Source organism: Heptranchias perlo, chromosome 24 (genome assembly GCF_035084215.1).
Source record: "Heptranchias perlo isolate sHepPer1 chromosome 24, sHepPer1.hap1, whole genome shotgun sequence".
Lineage (NCBI taxonomy): Eukaryota > Metazoa > Chordata > Chondrichthyes > Hexanchiformes > Hexanchidae > Heptranchias > Heptranchias perlo.
This window is the reverse complement of record NC_090348.1, coordinates 47,439,056-47,463,350: the sequence shown is the minus strand read 5'-3', so window position 1 is coordinate 47,463,350 and position 24,295 is coordinate 47,439,056. Positions and strand designations below refer to the sequence as shown.

Genomic DNA, 24,295 nt, shown 5'->3' with positions numbered 1-24,295 from the left:
TCCGAACCCTTTCTCTGGTGATTGTAGATTTTTCACCTCATGATTCACAATTATTTCTGGCACGTTATTCGTACCTTCTACAGTGAAGATGGACACAAGATATCTGTTCAATTCATCCGCCATTTCCTTGTTCTCCATTATTAATTCCCCAGATTCACTCTCTAAAGGACCAATGTTCACTTTATTTACTCTTTTCCTTTTAAATATCTGTCGAAACTCTTACTATCTGTTTTTATATTTCTAGCTAGTTTTCTCTCGTACTCTAATTTCTCCCTTCTTATTATTCTTTTAGTCATTCTTTGCTGTTTTTTATATTCTGTCCAATTTTTGCGGAATTGTATGCTTTTTCTTTCAATTTAATACTATCTTTAACTTCCTTAGTTAGCCACGAATGGTACGTCCTTCCCCTAGAATTTTTCTTTCTCACTTGAATGTATCTTTACTGGACCGCTCCTGCTCCTCCTGTCCCACAAAGAAACCATAAAAGAAATCCAAAAAAATAAACTTAACTGGGGCTTTTCTGGCCACAATCCTACCTGCTGCCAGGTGTCACTGCTTGTTACACTGGGCGACACAGTTAAAATTGCGTCAGAGTCCAAATTATGTCATCGGACTCCGATATTTAAATATTGATATGGCCCCCGCATGCCTGCAGCTGACATATTCCCCGTGCCCGGATCGGTGGAATTAAAATGGCCATGAATGCATTGGGAACACAGCTGGAAAAGTGAAGTTTGAACACGTCTTAGAAAAAAGTTCTTCACTCAAAGGGCGACAAATGTTTGGAATGACATGTCAGAGAATGTGATGCTGAAACTGTACAGTGCTCTGGTCAGACTGCACCTTGAATGTTGTATTTAGTGCAGGTCACCGAGACATAAGGTGGATATTCAATCTATGGAGGCAGTTCAGAGAGGAGCCACAAGGCTAATTCCTGGCATCAAGGGAATTTAATTCTGTGGAAAGACTCGAGAAACTTGGGTTCTTAAGCCTTGAAAGGAGGTCGCTCAGAGGTAGTCTTGCAGAGATATATAAGATAGTAAACATGATATAGAGTATATGTAGCATGCTTGGGAGGAACAGGTGACTTTGGCCTATGGTTCCCAAAGCTCTCCATCACTGGGGGTTTCCTCGCCTCATGTCTGGGTCTGTTGTGCATTAATTGATAGAGATTGATTGTCATCATTAGTCAACAACTCAATTATCGTTGTATCATGTGACTACTGGGTGGGTAGAAGGTGAACTAGATGGACCTTGGTCTTTTTTTGACTAGCAATTCCTATGTTCCTATGTAAACAGTATGGAAAAGGTCAATTCAGAACTTTACTTCAAATAATATCTTGACTTGAGGACAAGGACCAGACCAGTAAAAGATAAATTTAGGACTGTAGTTAGGAAATTCTTCTTTACACAAAGAGCGATCAACATGTGAAATAGAATCATTTAAGTAAATGTTGGATGCTGTGATGGGAGTGCTGTGAGGTATTTCTCGATGAACGAGCTGGGATGGGCTAAACGGCCTGCCTCATCCGTATTTATCTTGTGAGGAGAGTGGAGTTAAAGATAATGGGAGAGTTCAAAATGCAATTGAATGCTAGACTGTATGAGTTGGAGTAGATACGCAAGAAGGCTGCTTTCAGTCTGCATCTGAGGAGCAGTTTCAAAGCTTGAAATGCAACATCAGAGAAGGGACAAAGAATTAGCGGTAACTGAAGCAACACTTTTTAAAATAGCGTTTAGAAGTAGGTGGCAGCTAAAATGGCTAAAGACCTTTTAAACAAACAGCCTTGCTGCCAGCGAGCACATTAATTACTATTTACTGACCTTCGAGAATAATTTGGCTTATTACAGGAAATGAAAATGTATTTTCATAATCTCAGCTGTTAGTTCCCCAGCTTTATAATTAGGAAGGAGAGTATTTGATAAATGATATCATATAAATGCATGTCAGTGTTTAGTTTACCTTATTAGAAGATTTATATATGTTGCTGAATGCAATCTTTGGAGAACACCAGCTGTAGATTGTTATAAATTAGCCAGAAAAGACTGGAGGCATGAAATGGAAAGGAACCGTATTGCAAATAAGATGGCGTCCACTTCATGCTGCTCATAGGTTGAGTGCAGGGGCTGTGTGGCACTTCAACTTGTCTGCTATTATTGGGAGTGCATATTGTCAGTTGGTATCATAGCCATAGGTTTGAAGACCTCGGTGTTAGAGCTGATGATTCTAGTAATGGAGCTACTTTGATGATGGAGCTCCTCAAGGAATCGAGCAGCTCAATGAGGATGTACCTGGATCATTGCAACCATGGATGGAGCTCTCTAGTACAGGATCGGTTGGATGGAGCTCCTTATCCACGGTGCCAGCTGACACAGCTTTCCATGGTAGATGGCGAACCTCAATTATGATGGTAGTGGAAGGACCCCTGCGATGTTGGAGTTGATGGATAGAGCTTCTCAATGACAGAGAATGATCAATAATCACACCCAGAGAGAATGATCAATAACCACACCCAGAGAGAATGATCAATAACCACACCCAGAGAGAATGATCAATAACCACACCCAGAGAGAATGATCAATAACCACACCCAGAGAGAATGATCAATAACCACACCCAGAGAGAATGATCAATAACCACACCCAGAGAGAATGATCAATAACCACACTCAGAGAGAATGATCAATAACCACACCCAGAGAGAATGATCAATAATCACACCCAGAGAGAATGATCAATAATCAAATCCACAGTAATCAAAGGGTAATTATATCTATTGGATGGTCTTCACTTACTGGTTCTGCTCCTTCCCCTCTGAGTGAGGTGCAAACTGTTGCAGTTACTCTGTGCTGAAAACTGCTTACAGAAATTTATACACGAGCATTGTCCCAACCACAGACTAATTGATGTACAAATTCCAGATTCATGTCTCATTTCTTTTTAGAATAATGGCACATCTTATAGCCTCCAGTCCACATTTGCTTATGGTTGTTCCTAAATATTAGCTGAAAGCTCTCTCATAGTCAGGTCTGGAGATGTCGGAGTTCTTTTCATATGGATTCAGAATAACCTACCTCCTGGATACTCCGATCAATGCTATTTTACCAAATGAAATGAGACAGCTGATTGTACTTTCTTTTGGAAACGCTGGTCGTGCATTTGAGATCATCTGATTGGCCATGTGCTGTAGGGCTGTGGATTAGTGGAAAGTAACATATTTTGGTTTATGGGTGATGCAATGCGCCAGACACTGCACTGAGGTAATGAGGGTTTTCTGTCTCATGGGGGTTTCTTTGCCACTCTGAGCCCGACATTCTTTCCCCTGTTTAAATCCAGCCCAGACACTTGGGACAAAGGTCTCCTCTCTAATCGTTGACTGGACAGCGCAGTGGGTTTGACACTTTCCTATTGCTTCTGAGATCTGGGCATGACTTTTACTTGGGGCCGGGAACTCAGTAGATTTTCGCGTGGGAAACCTGGAAGTGAAGTGAATGCGTCAACATTTGTGATTGTAACCCAACTGAAGGTAATTATCTTTGCTTCTGGGTTTCCCACGCGCCAGCCAGCCAGATTGACAGGCTGGCTGTCTTTTGGGAGGGAAAGAAACCAGGAATCGGAGAGGAGGGAGAGAGAGAGAGATCGTGGGCTGTGGAGGATATCGGGGAGGTGGGGCTTTAGAGAAGATCACGGGCAGGGAGGTGATCGGGTTGGAGATCAGAGATCAGATGAAGATTCAGAGGTGGGGGGGGGTCTTGGCAATCGGGGTGTCTCAGCCGACCGCTGGGGTCCAATTGCGGCAGGTGAGCATGTTGGGCCTGGGAGAAACACTCCTGCTCCTTCTGGGCTCACAAGCAGTGCAATAAAGGCACTCACCTCATGGATCGGCCCTTCTCGCCTCCTTTCACCTGACGTGATTCAGAAGCCATGGGAAACCCATGCAGGTGAGGTTAAATTAGTTTCAGCCTTAGAATCAACAAAACGTTAAGCACCTCAACTATTTCAATGAGGTAAATTGCCCCTTTAACAATCTGTCTGCCAGCATTAAGTGGGGACGGGACTTCCGGGTTTCGGATGCGCCGCACATCCAAACGTGCCTGGGTTAAATCTGGAAGTGGGCACATCAGAGCCGGGTTTCAGTCACACTTCAAAAAGCTATTATTTTAATCTACTACCCGCTTCCAGCCCACCCGTTCGGTGGGATTAAAATTATGCCCCTATTCTCGATTCCAGCCTGGACTGGAAGTGATGAGGGTCTCATCTCTATCTGGGTGGTGCAGGGGTTTATGCAATAGCGTTTACCTCTGAAACTTGAGTTCAATCCAGTTGAGACAGAACTGATGAGCTTCTCTTTGATTGGGACTGGGTGGTGCAGTGGGTCAGACATTGACCTTTCACTTCTGGGACCAAAATTCAAATACAGACCCGACAGAGGGAATGAAGATGTCATTTTGCAGATTGTTTTAAAATGAATTAAGTTTTAGAAGAGAGTAGAAGGGGTTATCCAAATAAACTGGACTTTGCCATTTTTAGATTCCACACTGATTGGGCAGTTAAAGAGGCAGTGCAGGAAATAAAATGTGACATTAGATGCAGTAAAGAGCGCAGTCTTCGGAAGAAAGGAATGTGGCATGTCTTGAGCGGCAGTTCTGCCTCACGCCTGGCCCGTACAGTCGCTGACTTGAGAGCACTTAACCCTCCACACTCTGCTGAGCAGCATTTTATCCACAGCCCCATCCCTCTGCCCCGCCTCTGATCCAATCGCCGTTATTCCTCAACTTTGACGTGTGGCTGTACGGAATGAAAAATGTGCAGCTTTTAAAAACCCTCGATATGTTGTATGTTTACAGTGTGCTTAGAAGTGGCAAACAAAAAAGGATGAGATGGAAACAACTGAGGGAGCTGAAAGTCACATGGGCGAACTCCAGTGCATTTGCAATGCAGTGCATCCCACAGACATCGTGTCTTGTGACAACCCTTGTGCCCTGAAATTTATGCCAAGTGTGGGTTGGTTTCATGAAAAAAAGATTATGTAACGTTTCCATGGTTTTCTTTTTCAGCAATGCTTGTGTGAGTACAGACAGCCTGTGTTAGTAATGTAGTGTGACAGTATTTTATCTGGGGAAGGAGCCTGACTGGTTTTGGAGGCCTGGGGTAACAGGTATGACTGTCCTGCATTCTCCTCTTCTGTGTGTGTGTGTGTGTGTGTGTGCGTGCGTGCGCGCACGCTCATGGGTGTGCATGGGTTGGCTCTCAATTGAAGTATATCTTAGTGTTTTTATCTCTATATATAGAATCTAGGTTTGGTGAGATTGGCCTACATTGTACCATCAAGAGTGGAATCTTATTAAATATTCAAATTCTAACATTTAAGTAAATATTTTTTCAACTGAAAGCTCAAAAATGAAGCCATCGTAGACAATTCTTGATGAGGATTGACACTCCATAGATTGGTAAACGGGGGGGCCTGGATTGTGTACCTCTCGCCTGCGTATTGTCTGTCTTATAGGTAGCCTCTCAATGTCTAACTGCAAGAGATGACCTTCTGCCAGGCTTTCCTTGGAGGTGACCTCAGGGCACTGGCCCATTGGGCAGGCCAGTGAAACAGACGCTTCTGTGTGCGTGTGTGTTTTTGGGGAGGGGTGTGGGGAGAGAATGCAGTTGTCTGTAGAAATTTTTGTTGAAAAAGGAAGGGACATGTCAAGCAATACCTCAGTGTTGCTGCTATCTACACCCAGCTCAAAAGTTTTCTATGGACACTGGATAACATCAAGCCAGCCCAAAAATGTAATTGGCACTTTGAGGGTTGATTGACAATGCTCTCAATGGTGCCTTCTGTTGAAACAGAAGTTTAAGTGGCCATTTTGAGTAGGGAAGTGCCAATGTTTGGGCCTGTAATGTATTCAGAATACTTGGATAATGAGAAAGCATGTATCAAGTCCAATGATCATAAATGTGCAACAACATAATGGTTTCAAGCTTTACACAGTGCCGGAGCCTGATGACCAACAACAACAACTTGCATTTATATAGCGCCTTTAACGTAGCAAACGTCCCAGGGCGCTTCACAGGAGTGTTATCAAACAAAATTTGACACCAAGCCACATAAGGAGATATTAGGTCAGGTGACCAAAAGCTTGGTTTTAAGGAGCATCTTGAAGGAGGAGAGAAAGGTGGAGAGGTTTAGGGAGGGAATTCCAGAGCTAGGCAGCTGAAGGCATGGCCGCCAATGGTGGAGCGATTAAAACCGGGGATGCGCAAGAGGCAAGAATTGGAGGAGTGCAGAGATCTTGGAGGGTTGTAAGGCTGGAGGAGGTTACAGAGATAGGGAGGAGCAAGACCGTAAAAGGATTTGAAAACAAGGATGAGAATTTTAAAATTGAGAAAATGTAGGTCAGCGAGCACAGGGGTGCTGGATTGATAATGTATCATGATACAGCACAGAAGGAGGCCATTCAGCCCATTGTGCCTGTGCCTGCTCTTTGGTAGAGCTATCCAATTAGCCTCACTCCCCTGCTCTTTCCCCACAGCCCTGTAAATTTTTTCCTTCAAGTATCCAATTCCCTTTTGAAAGTTACTATTGAATCTGCTTCCACCACTCTCTCAGGCAGTGCATTCCAGATCATAACAACTCACTGTGTAATGTTTTTACTTGGGTATGGCTGGTGGCTATCTTTAGGGAGCTTCTGATTTGCATCCTAATAGAGACAGCAGCTTTCTGCTTAGGGACTGCTTGTACAGCCATTTTGATTGAAGTGAAAGCTTTGTCTTCAAGACATTGGCTGGACAGCCATCTTGATAGGGGCAACAATTTTCTGTTTGGGTGTGGTTTCAGCCCAGTGGGGTCAATTGGCCTCTGAGCCCCAGGGTTGTAATTTATAAGGTTTGGCATTGGGCTTGTGGGGATCTTGAGAAGATGAGAAGACATTTTGTTTCTTTTTTAATTAATTCTCAGGTGTGAGCATCGCTGGCAAGGCCGGCATTTATTGCCTATCCAAAGTTGCCCTTGAGAAGGTGGTGATGAGCTGCCTTCTTGAACCGCTACAGAACGTGTGGTGAAGGTGATCCCACAATGCTATTAGATAGGAAATTCTAGGATTTTGACATAGCGACGATGAAGGAATGGCGATATATAGCCAAGTCGGGATGGTGTATGACTTGGAGCGGAATTTGGAGGTGATGGTGTTCCCATGTACGTGCTACCCTTGTCCTTATAGGTGATGGAGGTTGCAGCTTTGGGTGGTGTTGCCGAAGAAGCCCTGGCAAGTTGCTGCAGTGCGTTCTGTAGATAGTACACACTGCATCCACAGTACACTGGGGGTGAGGTATTGGAGGGGACATCTGTTAAAGAGCATTGTAAAAAAAAAAAGATTAAAAGGCTAAAGAGAAATTTTTCTTCTAGACTCATGCAAGTATTAAACATACAGAAAAAATGTCTGAATTTGAATGAGAATTTATTCAGCCATTTTAAGATGAAAATCAGGCAGCGAACTGAAGGCAACCTGAAATCCCCACTAGTTGGTCCCAGTCTGTCTCAGAGATTTTGGCTGGAAAATCCGGGGAACAGTGCATCTCGAAGAAAGTGATGTATCCCTGTATTTATAATGTACACACGGTGTTGTATCCTGGTATTTATAATATACACACGGTGCTGTATCCCTGTATTGATAATATACACACCGTGCTATATCCCTTTTTTTTATTCGTTCATGGGATGTGGCCGTCGCTTGCAAGGCCAGCATTTATTGCCCATCCCTAATTGCCCTTGAGAAGGTGGTGGTGAGCCGCCTTCTTGAGCCACTGCAGTCCGTGTGGTGAAGGTTCTCCCACAGTGCAGTTAGGTAGGGAGTTCCAGGATTTTGACCCAGCGACGATGAAGGAACGGCGATATAATTCCAAGTCGGGATGGTGTGTGACTTGGAGGGGAACGTGCAGGTGGTGGTGTTCCCATGTGCCTGCTGCCCTTGTCCTTCTAGGTGGTAGAGGTCGTGGATTTGGGAGGTGCTGTCGAAGAAGCCTTGGCGAGTTGCTGCAGCGCATCCTGTGGATGGTACACACTGCAGTCACGGTGTGTTGGTGGTGAAGGGAGTGAATGTTTAGGATGGTGGATGGGGTGCCAAGCAAGCGGGCTGCTTTGTCCTGGATGATGTCGAGCTTCTTGAGTCTTGTTGGAGCTGCATTCATCCAGGCAAGTGGAGAGTATTCCCTCACACTCCTGACTTGTGCCTTGTAGATGGTGGAAAGGCTTTGGGGAGTCAGGAGGTGAGTCACTCACCGCAGAATAGCCAGCCTCTGACCTGCTCTTCTGGCCACAGTATTTATGTGGCTGGTCCAGTTAAGTTTTTGGTCAATGGTGACCCCCAGGATGTTGATGGCGGGGGATTTGGCGATGGTAATGCGTTGAATGTCAAGGGGAGGTGGTTAGACTCTCTTGTTGGAGATGGTCATTGCCTGGCACTTGTCTGGCGCAAATGTTACTTGCCACTTATCAGCCCAAGCCTGGATTTTGTCCAGGTATTGCTGCATGCGGGCACGGACTGCTTCATTATCTGAGGGGTTGCGAATGCAACTGAACACTGTGCAATCATCAGCAAACATCCCCATTTCTGACCTTATGATGGAGGGAAGGTCATTGATGAAGCAGCTGAAGATGGTTGGGCTGAGGACACTGCCCTGAGGAACTCCTGCAGCAATATCCTGGGGCTGAGATGATTGGCCTCCAACAACCACTACCATCTTCCTTTGTGCCAGGTATGACTCCAGCCACAGGAGAGTTTTCCCCCTGATTCCCATTGACTTCAATTTTACTAGGGCTCCTTGGTGCCACACTCGGTCAAATGCTGCCTTGATGTCAAGGGCAGTCACTCTCACCTCACCTCTGGAATTCAGCTCTTTTGTCCATGTTTGGACCAAGGCTGTAATGAGGTCAGGAGCCGAGTGGTCCTGGCGAAACCCAAACTGAGCATCCGTGAGCAGGTTATTGGTGAGTGCCGTTTGATTGCACTATCGATGACACCTGTATTTATAATATACAAACTGTGCTGTATCCCAGTTTTTATAATATACAGACAGTGTTGTATCCCTGTATTTATAATATACACACTGCTATATCCCAGTTTTTATAACATACATGCGATGCTATTTCCCTGCATTTACAATATACACATGGTCCTGTACCCCTATATTTATAATATACAGAGTGCTGCATCCCTGCATTAATAATATATGCACGGTGCTGTATCCCTGTATTTATTATACACAAGGTGCTGTATCTCTGTATTTATAATATAAACACTTTGGTGTAACCTTGTATTTATAATATATACACATTGCTGTATCCCTGTATTTATAATATATACACGGTGCTGTATTTCTGTATTTATAATATACACACGGTGCTGTATCCTGTATTTATAATATTCACACTATGCTGTATCCCTGTATTTATAATAGACACACAGCTGTATCCCTGTATTTATGATACACATGCAGTGCAATATCCCTGCATTTACAATATACATACTGATGTATACCAGTATTTATAATATACTGTAGGAATAAACGGGTCTTTTTCCAGGTGGCAGGCAGTGACTAGTGGGGTACTGCAAGGATCAGTGCTTGGGCCCCAGCTATTCACAATATATATCAATGATTTGGATGAGGGAACTAAATGTAACATTTCCAAGTTTGCAGACGACACAAAGCTGGGGTGGAATGTGAGCTATGAGGAGGATGCACAGAGGCTCCAATGTGATTTAGACAAGTTGGGTGAGTGGGCAAGAACATTGGCAGATGCAGTATAACGTGGATAAATGTGAGGTTATCCACTTTGGTTGTAAAAACAGAAAGGCAGATTATTATCTGAATGGTGATAGATTGGGAAAAGGGGAGGTGCAATGAGACCTGGGTATCCTTGTACACCAGTCGCTGAAAGTGAGCATTCAGGTGCAGCAAGCAGTTAGGAAGGCAAATGGTACGTTGGCCTTCATTGCAAGAGGATTTGAGTACAGGAGCAGGGATGTCTTACTGCAGTTATACAGGGCCTTGGTGAGACCACAGCTGGAGTATTGTGTGCAGTTTTGGTCTCCTTATCTGAGGAAGGATGTCCTTGCCATGGAGGGAGTGCAACGAAGGTTCATCAGACTGATTCCTGGGATGGCAGGACTGACGTATGAGGAGAGATTGGGTTGACTAGGCCTATATTCACGAGAGTTTAGAAGAATGAGAGGTGATCTCATTGAAACATATCAAATTCTAACAGGACTAGACAGACTAGATGCAGGGAGGATGTTCCCGATTGCTGGGGAGTCCAGAACCAGGGGTCACAGTCTCAGGATACGGGGTATGCCATTTAGAACCGAGATGAGGAGAAATTTCTTCACTCAGAGGGTGGTGAACCTGTGGAATTCTCTACCACAGAAGGCAGTGGAGGCCAAGTCATTAGATGTATTCAAGAAGGAGATAGATATATTTCTTAATGCTAAATGGATCAAGAGATATGGGGAAAAAGCGGGAACAGGGTACTGAGTTAGACGATCAGTCATGATCCTTTTGAATGGCGGAGCAGGCTCGAAGGGGCGGATGGCCTCCTCTTGCTCCTATTTTCTATGTTTCTACGTATCCCAGTATTTATAATATACACACTGTGCTGTATCCCTGTATTTATAATTTACAAGGTACTGTGTCACTGTATATATAATATACACACGGTTCTGTATCTCTGTATTTATAATATGCACACTGCTGTATCCCTGTATTTATAATATGTACACGGTGCTGTATAGAATCATAGAAAGGTTACAGCATGGAAGGAGGCCATTCAGCCCATCGAGTCCGTGCCAGCTCTATGCAAGTGCAATCCAGCTAGTCCCACTCTCCCGCCTTATCCCCGTCGCCCTGCAAATTTTTTTCTTTCAATACTTATCCAGTTCCCTTTTGAAAGCCATGATTGAATCTGCCTTCATCACTCCCTCTGGCAGTGCATCCCAGATCCTATCCACTCGCTGTGTGAAAAAGATCCTCCTCAAGTCACCTTCGGTTCTTTTGCAAATCACCTAAAATCTGTGTCCTCTGGTTCTTGACCCTTCCGCCAATGGGAACAGTTTCACTCTATCCACTCTGTCTAGATCCATTATTGTAAACAATTTTACAACACCAAGTTATAGTCCAGCAATTTTATTTTAAATTCACAAGCTTTCGGAGGCTACCTCCTTCCTCAGGTGAAACATCGTTCACCTGAGGAAGGAGGTAGCCTCCGAAAGCTTGTGAATTTAAAATAAAATTGCTGGACTATAACTTGGTGTTGTAAAATTGTTTACAATTGTCAACCCCAGTCCATCACCGGCATCTCCACATCATAGATCCATTATGATTTTGAATACCTCTATCAAATCTCCTCTCAACTGTCTCTATTCCAAGGAGAACAACCCCATCTTCTCCAGTCTATCCACGTAACTGGAATCATTCTAGTAAACCTCTTCTGCACCCTCTCTAAGGCCTTCACATCATTCCTAAAGTGCGGTGCCCAGAACTGGACACAATATTCCAGTTGTGGCCGAACCAGTGTTTTATAAAGGTTCATCACGACTTCCTTGCTTTTGTACTCTATGCCTCTATTTATAGAGCCCAGGATCCCATATGCTTTTTTAACCGCTTTCTCAACCTGCCCTACCACCTTGAATGATTTGTTTACATATACCCCCAGATCTCTCTGTTCCTGTACCCCTTTTAGAATTGTACCCTTTAGTTTATATTGCCTCTTCTCATTATTCCGACCGAAATGTATTACTTCGCATTTTTCAGCGTTAAATTTCATCTGCCACGTTTCTGCCCATGGCACCAGCCTATCTCTATCCTCTTGAAGTCTATCACTATCCTCCTCACTGTTCACTACACTGCCAAGTTTTGTTTTATCTGCAAATTTTGTAATTGTGCCCTCTACACCCAAGTCCAAGTCATTAATATATATCAAGATAAGCAGTGGTCCTAATACTGACCCCTGGGGAACACCACTGTACACCTCCCTCCAATCCAAAAAACAACCATTCACCACTACTCTCTGTTTCCTGTTACTTATTGTAAACAATTTTACAACACCAAGTTATAGTCCAGCAATTTTATTTTAAATTCACAAGCTTTCGGAGGCTACCTCCTTCCTCAGGTGAACGATGTGAACGATATTTCCACATCGTTCACCTGAGGAAGGAGGTAGCCTCCGAAAGCTTGTGAATTTAAAATAAAATTGCTGGACTATAACTTGGTGTTGTAAAATTGTTTACAATTGTCAACCCCAGTCCATCACCGGCATCTCCACATCCTGTTACTTAGCCAATTTTGTATCCATGCTGCTACTGCCCCTTTTATTCCATGGGCTTCAATCTTGATGACAAGCCTATTCTGCGTCACTTTATCAAATGCCTTTTGAAAGTCGATATACACCACATCAACTTCATTTCCCTCATCTACCCTCTCTATTACCTCATCAAAAAACTCTATCAGGTTAGTTAATCATGATTTGCCTTTAACAAATCCATGCTGGCTTTCCCTAATCAATCCACACTCGTCCAAGTGACTGCTAATTCTGTCCCGGATTATGGTTCTAAAAGTTTCCGCACCACCGAGGTTAAACTGACTGGCCTTTAGTTGCTGGGTTTATCTTTACACCCTTTTTTGAACAAGGGTGTAACATTTGTAATTCTCCAGTCGTCTGGCACCACCCCCCGTATCTAAGGATGTTTGGAAGATTATGGCCAGTACCTCTGCAATTTCCACCCTTCCTTCCCTCAGCAACCTCGGATGCATCCCATCTGGACTGGGTGACTTCTCTACTTTAAGTACAGCTAGCCTTTCTAGTACCTCCTCTTTATCAATTTTTAGCCCATCCAGTATCTCAACTACATCTTCTTTTACCGAGACTCTGGTAGCATCTTCTTCCTTGGTAAAGACAGATGCAAAGTACTCGTTTAGTACCTTGACCTCTTTCTCCATGAGTAGATCTTTTTGGTCCCTAATCGGCCCCACCCCTCCTCACTACCCGTTTACTGTTCACACACCTGTAGAAGACTTTTGGATTCCCTTTTATGTTTGCCAGTCTATTCTCATACTCTCTCTTTGCCCCTCTTATTTCCTTTTTCACTTCCCCTCTGAACTTTTTATATTCAGCCTGGTTCTCACTTGTGTTATCAATCTGACATCTGTCATACGCCCCTTTTTTCTACTTCATCTTACTCTCTATCCCTTTTGTCAACCAGGGAACTCTGGCTTTAGTTGTCCTACCTTTCTCCGTCGTGGGAATGTACCTAGACTGTACCCAAACCATCTCCTCCTTAAAGGCCGCCCATTGTTCAGTTACAATTTTGCCTGCCAATCTTTGATTCCAATTTACCCGGGCCAGATCTGTTCTCATCCCATTGAAATTGGCCCTCCGCCAATTGAGTATTTTTACTTTAGAGTGGTCCGTGTCTTTTTCATTGCTATTCTAAACTTTATGATACTATGATCGCTGCTCCCTAAATGCTCTCCCACTGACACTTGTTCCACTTGGCCCACCTTATTCCCTGGAACCAAGTCCAGCAATGCCTCCTTTCTCGTTGGGCCAGAAACGTACTGGTCAAGAAAGTTCTCCTGAATGCACTTCAAAAATTCTTCTCCTGCTTTGCCCCTTATATTATTACTATCCCGGTCTTTATTTGGATAGTTGAAGTCCCCCGTTCTCACTACTCTATGGCTGTATCCCTGTATTTATAGTATACATACAGTGCTGTATTCCTGTATTTATAATATACACACGATGCTGTATCCCTGTACTTATAATATATACATGGTGCTGTATCCCTGTATTTACAATATACACACGGTGCTGTATCCCTGTACTTATAATATACACATGGTGCTGTATCCCTGTATTTACAATATACACACGGTGCTGTATCCTTGTATTTATAATATACATATGGTGCTGTAGTCCTGTATTTATAATATACACATGGTGCTGTATCCCTGTACTTATAGTATACACATGGTGCTGTATTCCTGTATTGATAATATACACATGGTGCTGTCACCCTGTATTTAAAGTATACACACGGTGCTGTATCTTTTTATTTACAATACATACATGATGCTGTATCCCACTGTATTTATAATATTTACATGGTGCTGCACCTCTTTATAATATATACACAGTACCGTATCCCACTGTGATTATAATATATATACATTACCTACCCTCAGAGTTCAGCATATATAAATGGTGCTATATCCTTATATTTATAATCTGTGCGTGGCCTTGTGAGATATATTTTTGAAGGATATGAAACTGACCTCCTCCTTCCTTTCCAGGAGAGTTGTGCAAGGGTCCTTCTATTCCGAGGAGCGAACAAAGAAGTTAAGAATTACAACAGCCAGTCTGCATTCCAGGTAGGGATGTGTCAGCTGCGCAATGCTCAATTACTGCATCCTACTGTGGCCAAGGGGTGTGACTCTCAGATTCTATTTTAATATATGAGTTTATTCCAACTTTACTCCACCGTGTATATATTTTCTGTATAATGGAATACAGGGTGGCAATAATTTTTATAGCTCAATATTCTCTGTGTGAGTCGATACAGGAATTTAAGACTTGTTATGGCTTCATTATATCTGTTCCAGCCGATACAGGAGTGTAATATTCCTTATAGCTCGATATTCTCTGTATAATACTCTGTGGGAGAGTAATAATAACAGCAGCTCGATATTCTCTGTGTAATATGCTGTGGGTGAATAATAATTACTGCAGCTCTATATTCTCTGTGTAATATGCTGTGGGAGAGTAATAATTACTGCAGCTTTATATTCTCTGTGTAATATGCTGTGGGAGAGTAATAATTACTGCAGCTTTATATTCTCTGTGTAATACGCTGTAGAAGAAATACAGGAGTTTAATACTTATTCCAGCTCAATGTTCGCTCTGCAATGTGGTACAGGAGTGTAATCTATTAGAAAGAAGGAACTTATGTTTACATTGCATCTTTCACGTTCTCAGGACATCCCAAAGCATTTCACAATTCATAAATTACATTTGAAGTTGCTGTTGTTTTATAGGCAACGCAGCAGTTTGCAAGGTCCCGTAAACAATGAGATAAATGATCAGTTCATCTGTTTTTGACGTGTTGGCCAAGATAATATGTTGGAGTGGAGCTTGAACCCACAATTTCTAATTCAGAGATGAGAGTGCTACAACTGAGCTAAGCTGATGACAATATACCTCACTGTTCGCTGCGTAATACGATACAGGCATGTAATACCATATTACATGGAGACTTGACATTCTCCATGTAATATTGTACAGCAGTGTAATTATTATTACAGCTTGATATTCTGTGTGTAATATGGTACAAGAGTATCATCCTTATTCCAGCTCAATATCCTGTGAGTAATACAATACAGGAGTGTAATCCTTATTATGACTCATTGTTCTTTATCTAACACAGTATGGGAGTGTAATGTTGATTACAGCTCAATAATCTCTACACGGATATTCTCTGTAATATGGTGCAAGAGTGTAATGCTTATTACACCTGGGTATTCTCTGTGTAATGCAGTGTAGGAGTGTAACATTTATTACAGGTTGATATTTTGAATGTAATATAGGACAGGAGTATAATGCTTACTGCAACTCAATATGGGTACGGTAGCATAGTGGTTATGTTACTGGACTAGTAATCCAGAGGCCTGGACTAATAATCTGGAGTCATGAGTTCAAATCTGGAATTAAAATACTAGTATCAGTAATGGTGGCCATGAAACTACCGGATTGTCGTAAAAGCCCATCTGGTTCACCAATGTCCTTTAGGGAAGGAAACCTGACGTCCTTACCCGGTCTGGCCTATATGTGACTCCAGACCCACAGCAATGTGGTTGACTCTTAATTGCCTTCTGAAATGGCCTAGCAAACCACTCAGTTGTACAATCTCGCTTAAAAAAAAGTCATAATGAGAATAAAACCAGAAGGACCACTAGGCACCGGTCACGACAAAGGCAAACCAAGCCCAGTCGACCCTGCAAAGTCCTCCTCACTAACATCTGGGGACTTGTGCCAAAATTGGGAGAGCTGTCCCACAGACTAGTCAAGCAACAGCCTGACATAGCCATACTCACAGAATCATACCTTTCAGCCAACGTCCCAGACTCTTCCATCACCATCCCTGGGTATGTCCTGTCCCACTGGCAGGACAGGCCCACCAGAGGTGGTGGTACAGTGATATACAGTCAGGAGGGAGTGGTCCTGGGAGTCCTCAACATTGACTTTGCACCCCATGAAATCTCATGGCATCAGGCCAAACATGGGCAAGGAAACCTCCTGCTGATTACCACCTACCGCCCTCCCTCAGCTGATGAATCAGTCCTCCTTCATGTTGAACACCACTTGGAGGAAGCACTGAGGGTAGCAAGGGCACAGAATGTACTCTGGGTGGGGAACTTCAACGTCCATCACCAAAAGTGGCTCGGTAGCACCACTAATGACCAAGCTGGCTGAGTCCTGAAGGACATAGCTGCCAGACTGGGCCTGCGGCAGGTGGTGAGCGAACCAACATGAGGGAGAAACCTACTTGACTTCGTCTTCACCAATCTACCTGTCGCAAATGCATCTGTCCATGACAGTATTGGTAGGAGTGACCACTGCAAAGTTCTCGTGGAGTCTTCGCACTGAGGACACCATCCAACATGTTGTGTGGCACTACCACCATGCTAAATCGGATAGATTCAGAACAAATCTAGCAGCTCAAAACTGGGCATCCATGAGGTGCTGTGGGCCATCAGCAGCAGCAGAATTGTATTCCAGCACAATCTGTAAACTCGTGGCCCGGCATATTCCTCACTCTACCATTACCAACAAGCCAGGGGATCAACCTTGGTTCAATGAGGAATGTAGAAGAGCATGCAGGAGCAGTACCAGACTTACCTAAAAATGAGGTGCCAACCTCAAGACTACATGCATGCTAAACAGCGGAAGCAACATGAAAAAGACAGAGCTAAGCGATTCCACAACCAACGGATCAGATCAAAGCTCTGTAGTCCAGCCACATCCAGTCGTGAATGGTGGTGGACAATTAAACAATTAACGGGAGGAATAGGCTCTGCAAACATCCCATCCTCAATGATGGCGGAGTCCAGCACGTGAGTGCAAAAGACAAGGCTGAAGCGTTTGCAACCATCTTCGGCCAGAAGTGCCGAGTGGATGATCCATCTCGGCGTCCTCCCGATATCCCCACCATCAGAGAAGCCAGTCTTCAACCAATTTGATTCACTCCACATGATATCAAGAAACGGCTGAGTTCACTGGATACAGCAAAGGCTATGGGCCCCGACAACATCCCAGCTGTAGTGCTGAAGACTTGTGCTCCAGAACTAGCTGCGCCTCTAGCCAAGCTGTTCCAGTACAGCTACAACACTGGCATCTACCCGACAATGTGGAAAATTGCCCAGGTATGTCCTGTCCACAAAAAGCAGGACAAATCCAATCCGGCCAATTACCGCCCCATCAGTCTACTCTCAATTATCAGCAAAGTGATGGAAGGTGTCGTCGACAGTGCTATCAAGCTGCACTTACTCACCAATAACCTGCTCACCAATGCTCAGTTTGGGTTCCGTCAGGACCACTCAGCTCCAGACCTCAATACAGCCTTGGTCCAAACATGGACAAGAGGGCTGAATTCCAGAGGTGAGGTGAGAGTGACTGCCCTTGACATCAAGGCAGCATTTGACCGAGTGTGGCACCAAGGAGCCCGAGTAAAATTGAAGTCAATGGGAATCAGGGGGAAAACTCTCCAGTGGCTGGAGTCATACCTAGCACAAAGGAAGATGGTAGTTGTTGTTGGAGGCTAATCATCTCAGCCCCAGGGCATTGCTGCAGGTGTTCCTCAGGGCAGTGTCCTAGGCCCAACCATCTTCAGCTGCTTCATCAAATATCTTCCCTCCATTGTGAGATCAGAAATGGGGATGTTCGCTGATGATTGCACAGTGTTCAGTTCCATTCGCAACCCCTCAAATAATGAAGCAGTCCGAGCCCGCATGCAGCAAGACCTGGACAACATCTGGGCTTCGGCCGATAAGTGGCAAGTAATATTCGCGCCAGACAAGTGCCAGGCAATGACCATCTCTAACAAGAGAGAGTCTAACCACCTCCCCTTGACATTCAATGGCATTACCATCGCCAAATCCCCCACCATCAACATCCTGGGGGTCACCATTGACCAGAAACTTAACTGGACCAGCCACATAAATACTGTGGCTACAAGAGCAGGTCAGAGGCTGGGTATTCTGCGGCGAGCGACTCACCTCCTGACTCCCCAAAGCCTTTCCACCATCTACAAGGCACAAGTCAGTAGTGTGATGGAATACTGTCCACTTGCTTGGATGAATGCAGCTCCAACAAGACTCAAGAAGCTCGACATCATCCAGGACAAAGCAGCCCGCTTGATTGGCACTCCATCCACCACCCTAAACATTCACTCCCTTCACCACCGGCGGACAGTGGCTGCAGTGTGTACCATCCACAGGATGCACTGCAGCAACTCGCCAAGGCTTCTTCGACAGCACCTCCCAAACCCGCGACCTTTACCACCTAGAAGGACAAAGGCAGCAGGTGCATGGGAACAACACCACCTGCACGTTCCCCTCCAAGTCACACACCATCCCGACTTGGAACTATATCGCCGTTCCTTCATTGTCGCTGGATTAAATCCTGGAACTCCCTACCTAACAGCACTGTGGGAGAACCTTCACCACACGGACTGCAGCGGTTCAAGAAGGCGGCTCACCACCACCTTCTCGAGGGCAATTAGGGATGGGCAATAAATTGGCTTGCCATAGACGCCCACATCCCATGAACGAAATTTTTAAAAAATAGCCTCTGTATAATATGCTGCAGCAGTACAATGCTAGTTACAACTCAAATTTCTCTGTGCAATATAGAACAGGTTACAGCGTAATATTTTCTGTAGAATGTGTACAGAAGTGTAATTCTTATTTTGGTTTGACATCCTCCGTGCAATAATGTATTAGAGTGTAATCACTATCACAGCTCAACCTTTTCTGTATAGTACAGTACAGGGGTATAATGCTATTGAAGTGCAATATTTTCTGTGTAATAGGATACAGGAGTGTAATGCTTCTTCTGTCTCAGCATCCTCTGTTTAATATCATACAGGAATGTAATGAATATCACAGCTCAATATTCCCTCAGTAATAGAGTGCATGGATGCAGAAAATATCCAAAGAAAAGATAGAAATCATCTATAACAAGTCCCTGAGTGCTGTTGGAGTGGATTGGAAATTAATGGAATGGTTTAGATCAACAGTTGGGGTGAAACAAGAATGCAAACTGTCGCCTGATTTATTTAATCTAGTACTGGAAGCAGTAATGAATCTTGCACGAAAAGATGATATTGGAGGAGTCTCCTTATGTGGCATGATTTTAAACAAACAATCACAGATTTATGATGACATTAACCTTATGGCAACATCTAAAACAGATTTGCAGAAACTAACTGATGAGGTGTACGTGGAGAGTACAAAATTTGGATTACAGATTAACATAAAGAAGACAAAGGTTGTATCATTTGGGAAGCTTAGGAAGATGAACACATTACAGTTGGAGGGGATACAGTTGAACAGGTGGAAAAGTTTGTATAGCTCGGTAGGTTATGTCAGAGAATGGGAGTTGTGAAGAAGACGTCAGAAGAAGGGTTGGGCTTGCTTCTGCTGCTTTTGGAAGATTAATCAGGATATGGAAGGCTAAAGATATTTCGGTAAAAACAATGAAGTGATGGTTATCTCCATATCATTATACGGATCTGTGTGCTGGAACACAAGAAAAGTTGACAAGAAGAAAATACTAACAGTAGAGATGAGTTGGTTGAGAGGAATACTGGGAGTATCCAGGATGCAAAGAATCAAGAATGATATAATAAGAACATGGCTGGATAAGAAACAACGCTTATACAGAAGATCCAAGAAAGATGACTCTGAGGGTTTGGGCACATTTCAAAGGTGGGAACAGCTAGAATACCTTTTATGGCCCTGCTTACAGAGGTACATGGAACAAGAAGATGAGGAAGGCCATGGAAGCGCTGGATAGACAATGTCAAGAGTGCCTTGTCACAGAAAAGGATACAGATGACTGAAGTGGCCAGACAAGTTCAGAACCAGCAATAAGGGAGTGAATTCATTGGACCCCATCATCACTGCTCAGTATTAGTAGTTATAGGGTGCAGGAGTGAAATACTTATGACAGCTCGATATCCTCTGTGAATTGCGACACTAGAATATAATTCTTATCACACCTTGATATTCTCACTGTATTTCTGTGTAAATACTTCCTGATCCTAAAAAAGAATCAAGCAAAACTCAGCAATATTAATCTATTCTCACATCTTTAACTATTCAAACCAACTGAGCTCCATAAACAAAATTCGACCCTCAAACCCCACCCCCCCAACCATTCTCCACCGGCTATACATCTCATCCCAGTAACTCAGTAGCCATTGAGTCTCAGGAAGAATTTAACTAACTCAGTCATTAAATATCCAATAAACATCTTGTAGAGCTGGCACAATCAGCCAGTTATGTACATAATCAGTACTAGAAATCATAGAAACCTAGAAAGGTTACAGCATGGAAGGAGGCCATTTGGCCCATCGAGTCTCCGCCGGCTCTATGGAAGAGCAATCCAGCTAATCCCACTCCCCTGCCCTTTCCCCGTAGCCCTGCAATTTTTTTCCTTTGAAGTACTTACCCAGTTCTCTTTTGAAGGCCATGATTGAATCTGGCTCCACCATCCCCTCGGGCAGAGTGTTACTGAGACAATGAACGCTGTAAAACAGTCAGTCAGTGCTGGGACAGTCAGTTCTGTTACACACACAGTCAGTGCTGGGACACACAATCAGTATTGGGACAGTCCCAGGGCAGGTACAGCATGCGTTAGTTACAGAGTAAAGTTCCCCCACATTGTCCCATGTAACAATCCCAGGGCAGGCAAGTACAGTGTGGGTTAGATACAGAGTAAAGCAACCTCTTCTCATATCCCTCAACCCCACCCACCCACCTCCTCACCATATCTCTCAACCCCACCTACCCATCTTGTCACCATAGCCGTCAATCATTTCTCCCTCCAGAAGCACATTTAATTGTTTCTTGACTCATTTAACTGCTTCATTGTCCTTCTTTGGTAATTTATTCTCTAACTCGATTCCCTTTTGAGTGATAAAGTTCCCTTGGCCCTCCCTTCTTACTGCTAACTCCTTCATTTTTTTAACCTTGTGTCCCCCTGGGATTTGAACCATCACTGCAGGGGATAATTTCTTGGACCAACTTTGTCAGTTTCCTTCAGAATCTTGAAAGCTTCCATCACATCACTTTGAAGTCTTCTGTCTTGCAAAGGAAATCGATTTTGTTATTGTTCAGTTGGCCACAGTGCACCTTAAGCCCCAGCTGGGACCGCCTGGCCACAGAGCAGTTAGCAACAGAGACTTATGCTAGCTTCCCGTCAGCCTGCAAACATTGCAACTGCTTAATAATGAAGACAAACTGTTACGTAATCAGTTATTTTGCATTCACAGTTAATTTACACTAAAAACATCACATTAATACTTACAGTTAGTGTCAGAAACAGAGCAGGGGGAGGGGACTGACACTTAATTCTGACTAGATTGAGCTTCTCTTATACTTGTCTGTCTCTCTGGTTTAATGTGGCAATTTCTGCTGCAAATTAACTGTGACTTTGCAAGCAGTTTTATTTAGTAAAAGCATCTGCATGACTACAAACTTTTCAGGCTGCTTCTCCTGGCTGTGATTCATGTCTGAGCAGCACACTAGAAGAGGTTTAAAGTTTTCAATTAAACGAAAAAGGCCCAATCAGTAGCTGCGGCCCTAAAGCAGAGTTTACTGTCACTGTGTGAAATGGAACAGGCAACGACAGAGAGCTGCAGCACTGTTCTGTTCAGAGATGGATCTCAGCATGTTGTTTGTTGGAGTGCCTGCATTGTTCAGACTGTTGTGATGCTGGGGGAGGGTTTCACATTGTCCTCAATGATGGAATTGAGGTCCTGCATTGCCCTGGGGATGGTCCCAGGGGAACCCGAGTGAAGCATTTTTATCTAAGATGTAATATAGTGTTAGCTTCTGTCTTACTTTCACTGTATGTAAGTAGTGAAAAACAGCTTTGCTCACAGAAATATCCCCTAGTTTATGTTGACACAGTGGTTGCAATTTGTCATTTTGTCTTAGCCTGGTGTTCGAGGGAGAGGTCAAGCGACTCAATTCAAATACAAACATCGTGTTTGATTGGTTCAACTATATGTTTTAGATAGAGAGCTGTTTTGAAGTTTAATAGTTCCTTACATTTGTTTGATCCCGGTCATTTTCCGAAAAGTATTTCTCAGTCTGTGTAGTTGAAAGTTTGTCTGGAGGCTTCGGAGGAAGGTAGTCAGACCAAATAGCTTCTATGGATGAGGAAAGACAAAGAACCAGCACGTAAGAACAGGTAATAATTTAGTGCAGCAGTCATGACTATTTCCTTTTTCCGACTTACTCAAGAATATAGTTGAGCCTAACAACTACTGTAAAATCTATATGTCATTGCTAATATTTATTTGCTCTTTTACTGTTTAATGTATCTGTTTGCCAGTTAAAGGCTAAGTCACAGCCTGGTGTAGTTTACTCTGCCACCTCTTGAAGACAAGGAGGATAAGTGATCAACCCAAACGAGCAAAATAAAGTGGGGAGTTCTCAGTTCAACTGCTGGGCAAACTACAAATGTAGCCAGATATCTGGGTGAGAAAATACACTCTCTAGAACATAGGGAGCAAAGGTTCATCTGCAGGAGGGGTCTGAATTGATGAATCCAAAAAAAAGTCCAGAGATAAAAAAAAATCAATGAGTTGGCAACTAGAGGATATCAATTTAAGATCATCACCAGAAGAACGTAGGGAGCGGGTAAGAGAAATTCTTACGGAGAGAGTTGTTGGGATAGAACCCAGCAAGGGTTAAACAAGGAAGAGCCAACCCTGCGACAGTTGAAGTAGAGAACGCCAATCCGGCGAGGGTTAAAATAGAGACTGCCAACCCAACGGGCATTAATCTAAAGAGTACCAACCCAGCAAGGGTTAAAGAAGAGAGCACTTATGCAGTGACGGTGATACTAGAAAACGCTAACATAACTAGGGTTAAACTAGAGAGCACTGACCCAGCGAAGGTTAAACTAGAGAGCAATGACACAGCGAGAGTTAAATTAGAGAGCACCAACCCAGCAAGGGTTAAACTAGAGAGCACTCATGCAGTGAGGGTGATACTAGAAAACGCTAACATAACTAGGGTTAAACTAGAGAGCACTGACCCAGCGAAGGTTAAACTAGAGAGCAATGACACAGCGAGAGTTAAATTAGAAAGCACCAACCCAGCAAGGGTTAAACTAGAGAGCACTCATGCAGTGAGGGTGATACTAGAGAACGCTAACACAACTAGTGTTAAAATGGAGAGCACCGACCCAGCGAGGGTTAATCTAGGCAACAGTAACCTAACGAGGCTTAATCTAGGCAACAGTAACCTAACGAGGCTTAAACTAGACAACAGTAACCTAACGAGGCTTAAACTAGACAACAGTAACCTAGCGAGGGTTCAACTAGAGAACACCAATGCAGCAAGGGTTAAACTAGACAGCAGTAACCTAGCGAGGGTTAAACTAGAGAGCACCAACCCAGCAAGGGTTAAACTAGACAGCAGTAACCTAGCGAGGGTTAAACTAGAGAGCACCAACCCAGCAAGGGTTAAACTAGACAGCAGTAACCTAGCGAGGGTTAAACTAGAGAGCACCAACCCAGCAAGGGTTAAACTAGAGAGCACTAACTCAGTGAGGGCTAATCATAGAATCATAAAAAGTTATGGCACAGAAGGAGGCCATTCTGCCCGTCGTGTCCGTGCCAGCCGAAAAAGAGCTATCCAGCATAATCCCACTTTCCAGAACTTGGTCCGTAGCCCTGTAGGTTATGGCACTTCAAGCGCACAACCAAATAATTTTTAAATGAGTTGAGGGTTTCTGCCTCTACCACCCTTTCAGGCAGTGAGTTCCAGACCCTCAACACCCACTGGGTGAAAAAATTTCTCCTCAGCTCCCGTCTAATTCTTCTACCAATTACTTTAAATCTATGTACCCTGGTCAGTGACCCCTCTGCTAAGGGAAATAGGTCCTCCCCATCCACTCTATCTAGTCCCATCATAATTTTATATACCTCAATTAAATCTCCCCTCAGCCTCCTTTGTT

At 43.7% G+C, this 24,295-nt stretch overlaps 1 protein-coding gene across 7 annotated transcripts in view; it reads left to right on the top strand.

Moving 5' to 3' along the window:
* shank3a (SH3 and multiple ankyrin repeat domains 3a) overlaps window positions 1-24,295 on the top strand; it is a 777,353-nt gene that overhangs the window by 320,710 nt on the left and 432,348 nt on the right. For all 7 annotated transcript variants that reach the window (XR_010967116.1, XM_068005245.1, XM_068005243.1 and 4 more), the window contains one exon: window positions 14,338-14,415. Coding sequence is in view for 6 of the 7 variants with exons in the window: in XM_068005245.1 (XP_067861346.1) it covers window positions 14,338-14,415 (78 nt within the window). In the remaining variant the exon portion in view is untranslated. The remainder of the gene's footprint in view (window positions 1-14,337; window positions 14,416-24,295) is intronic.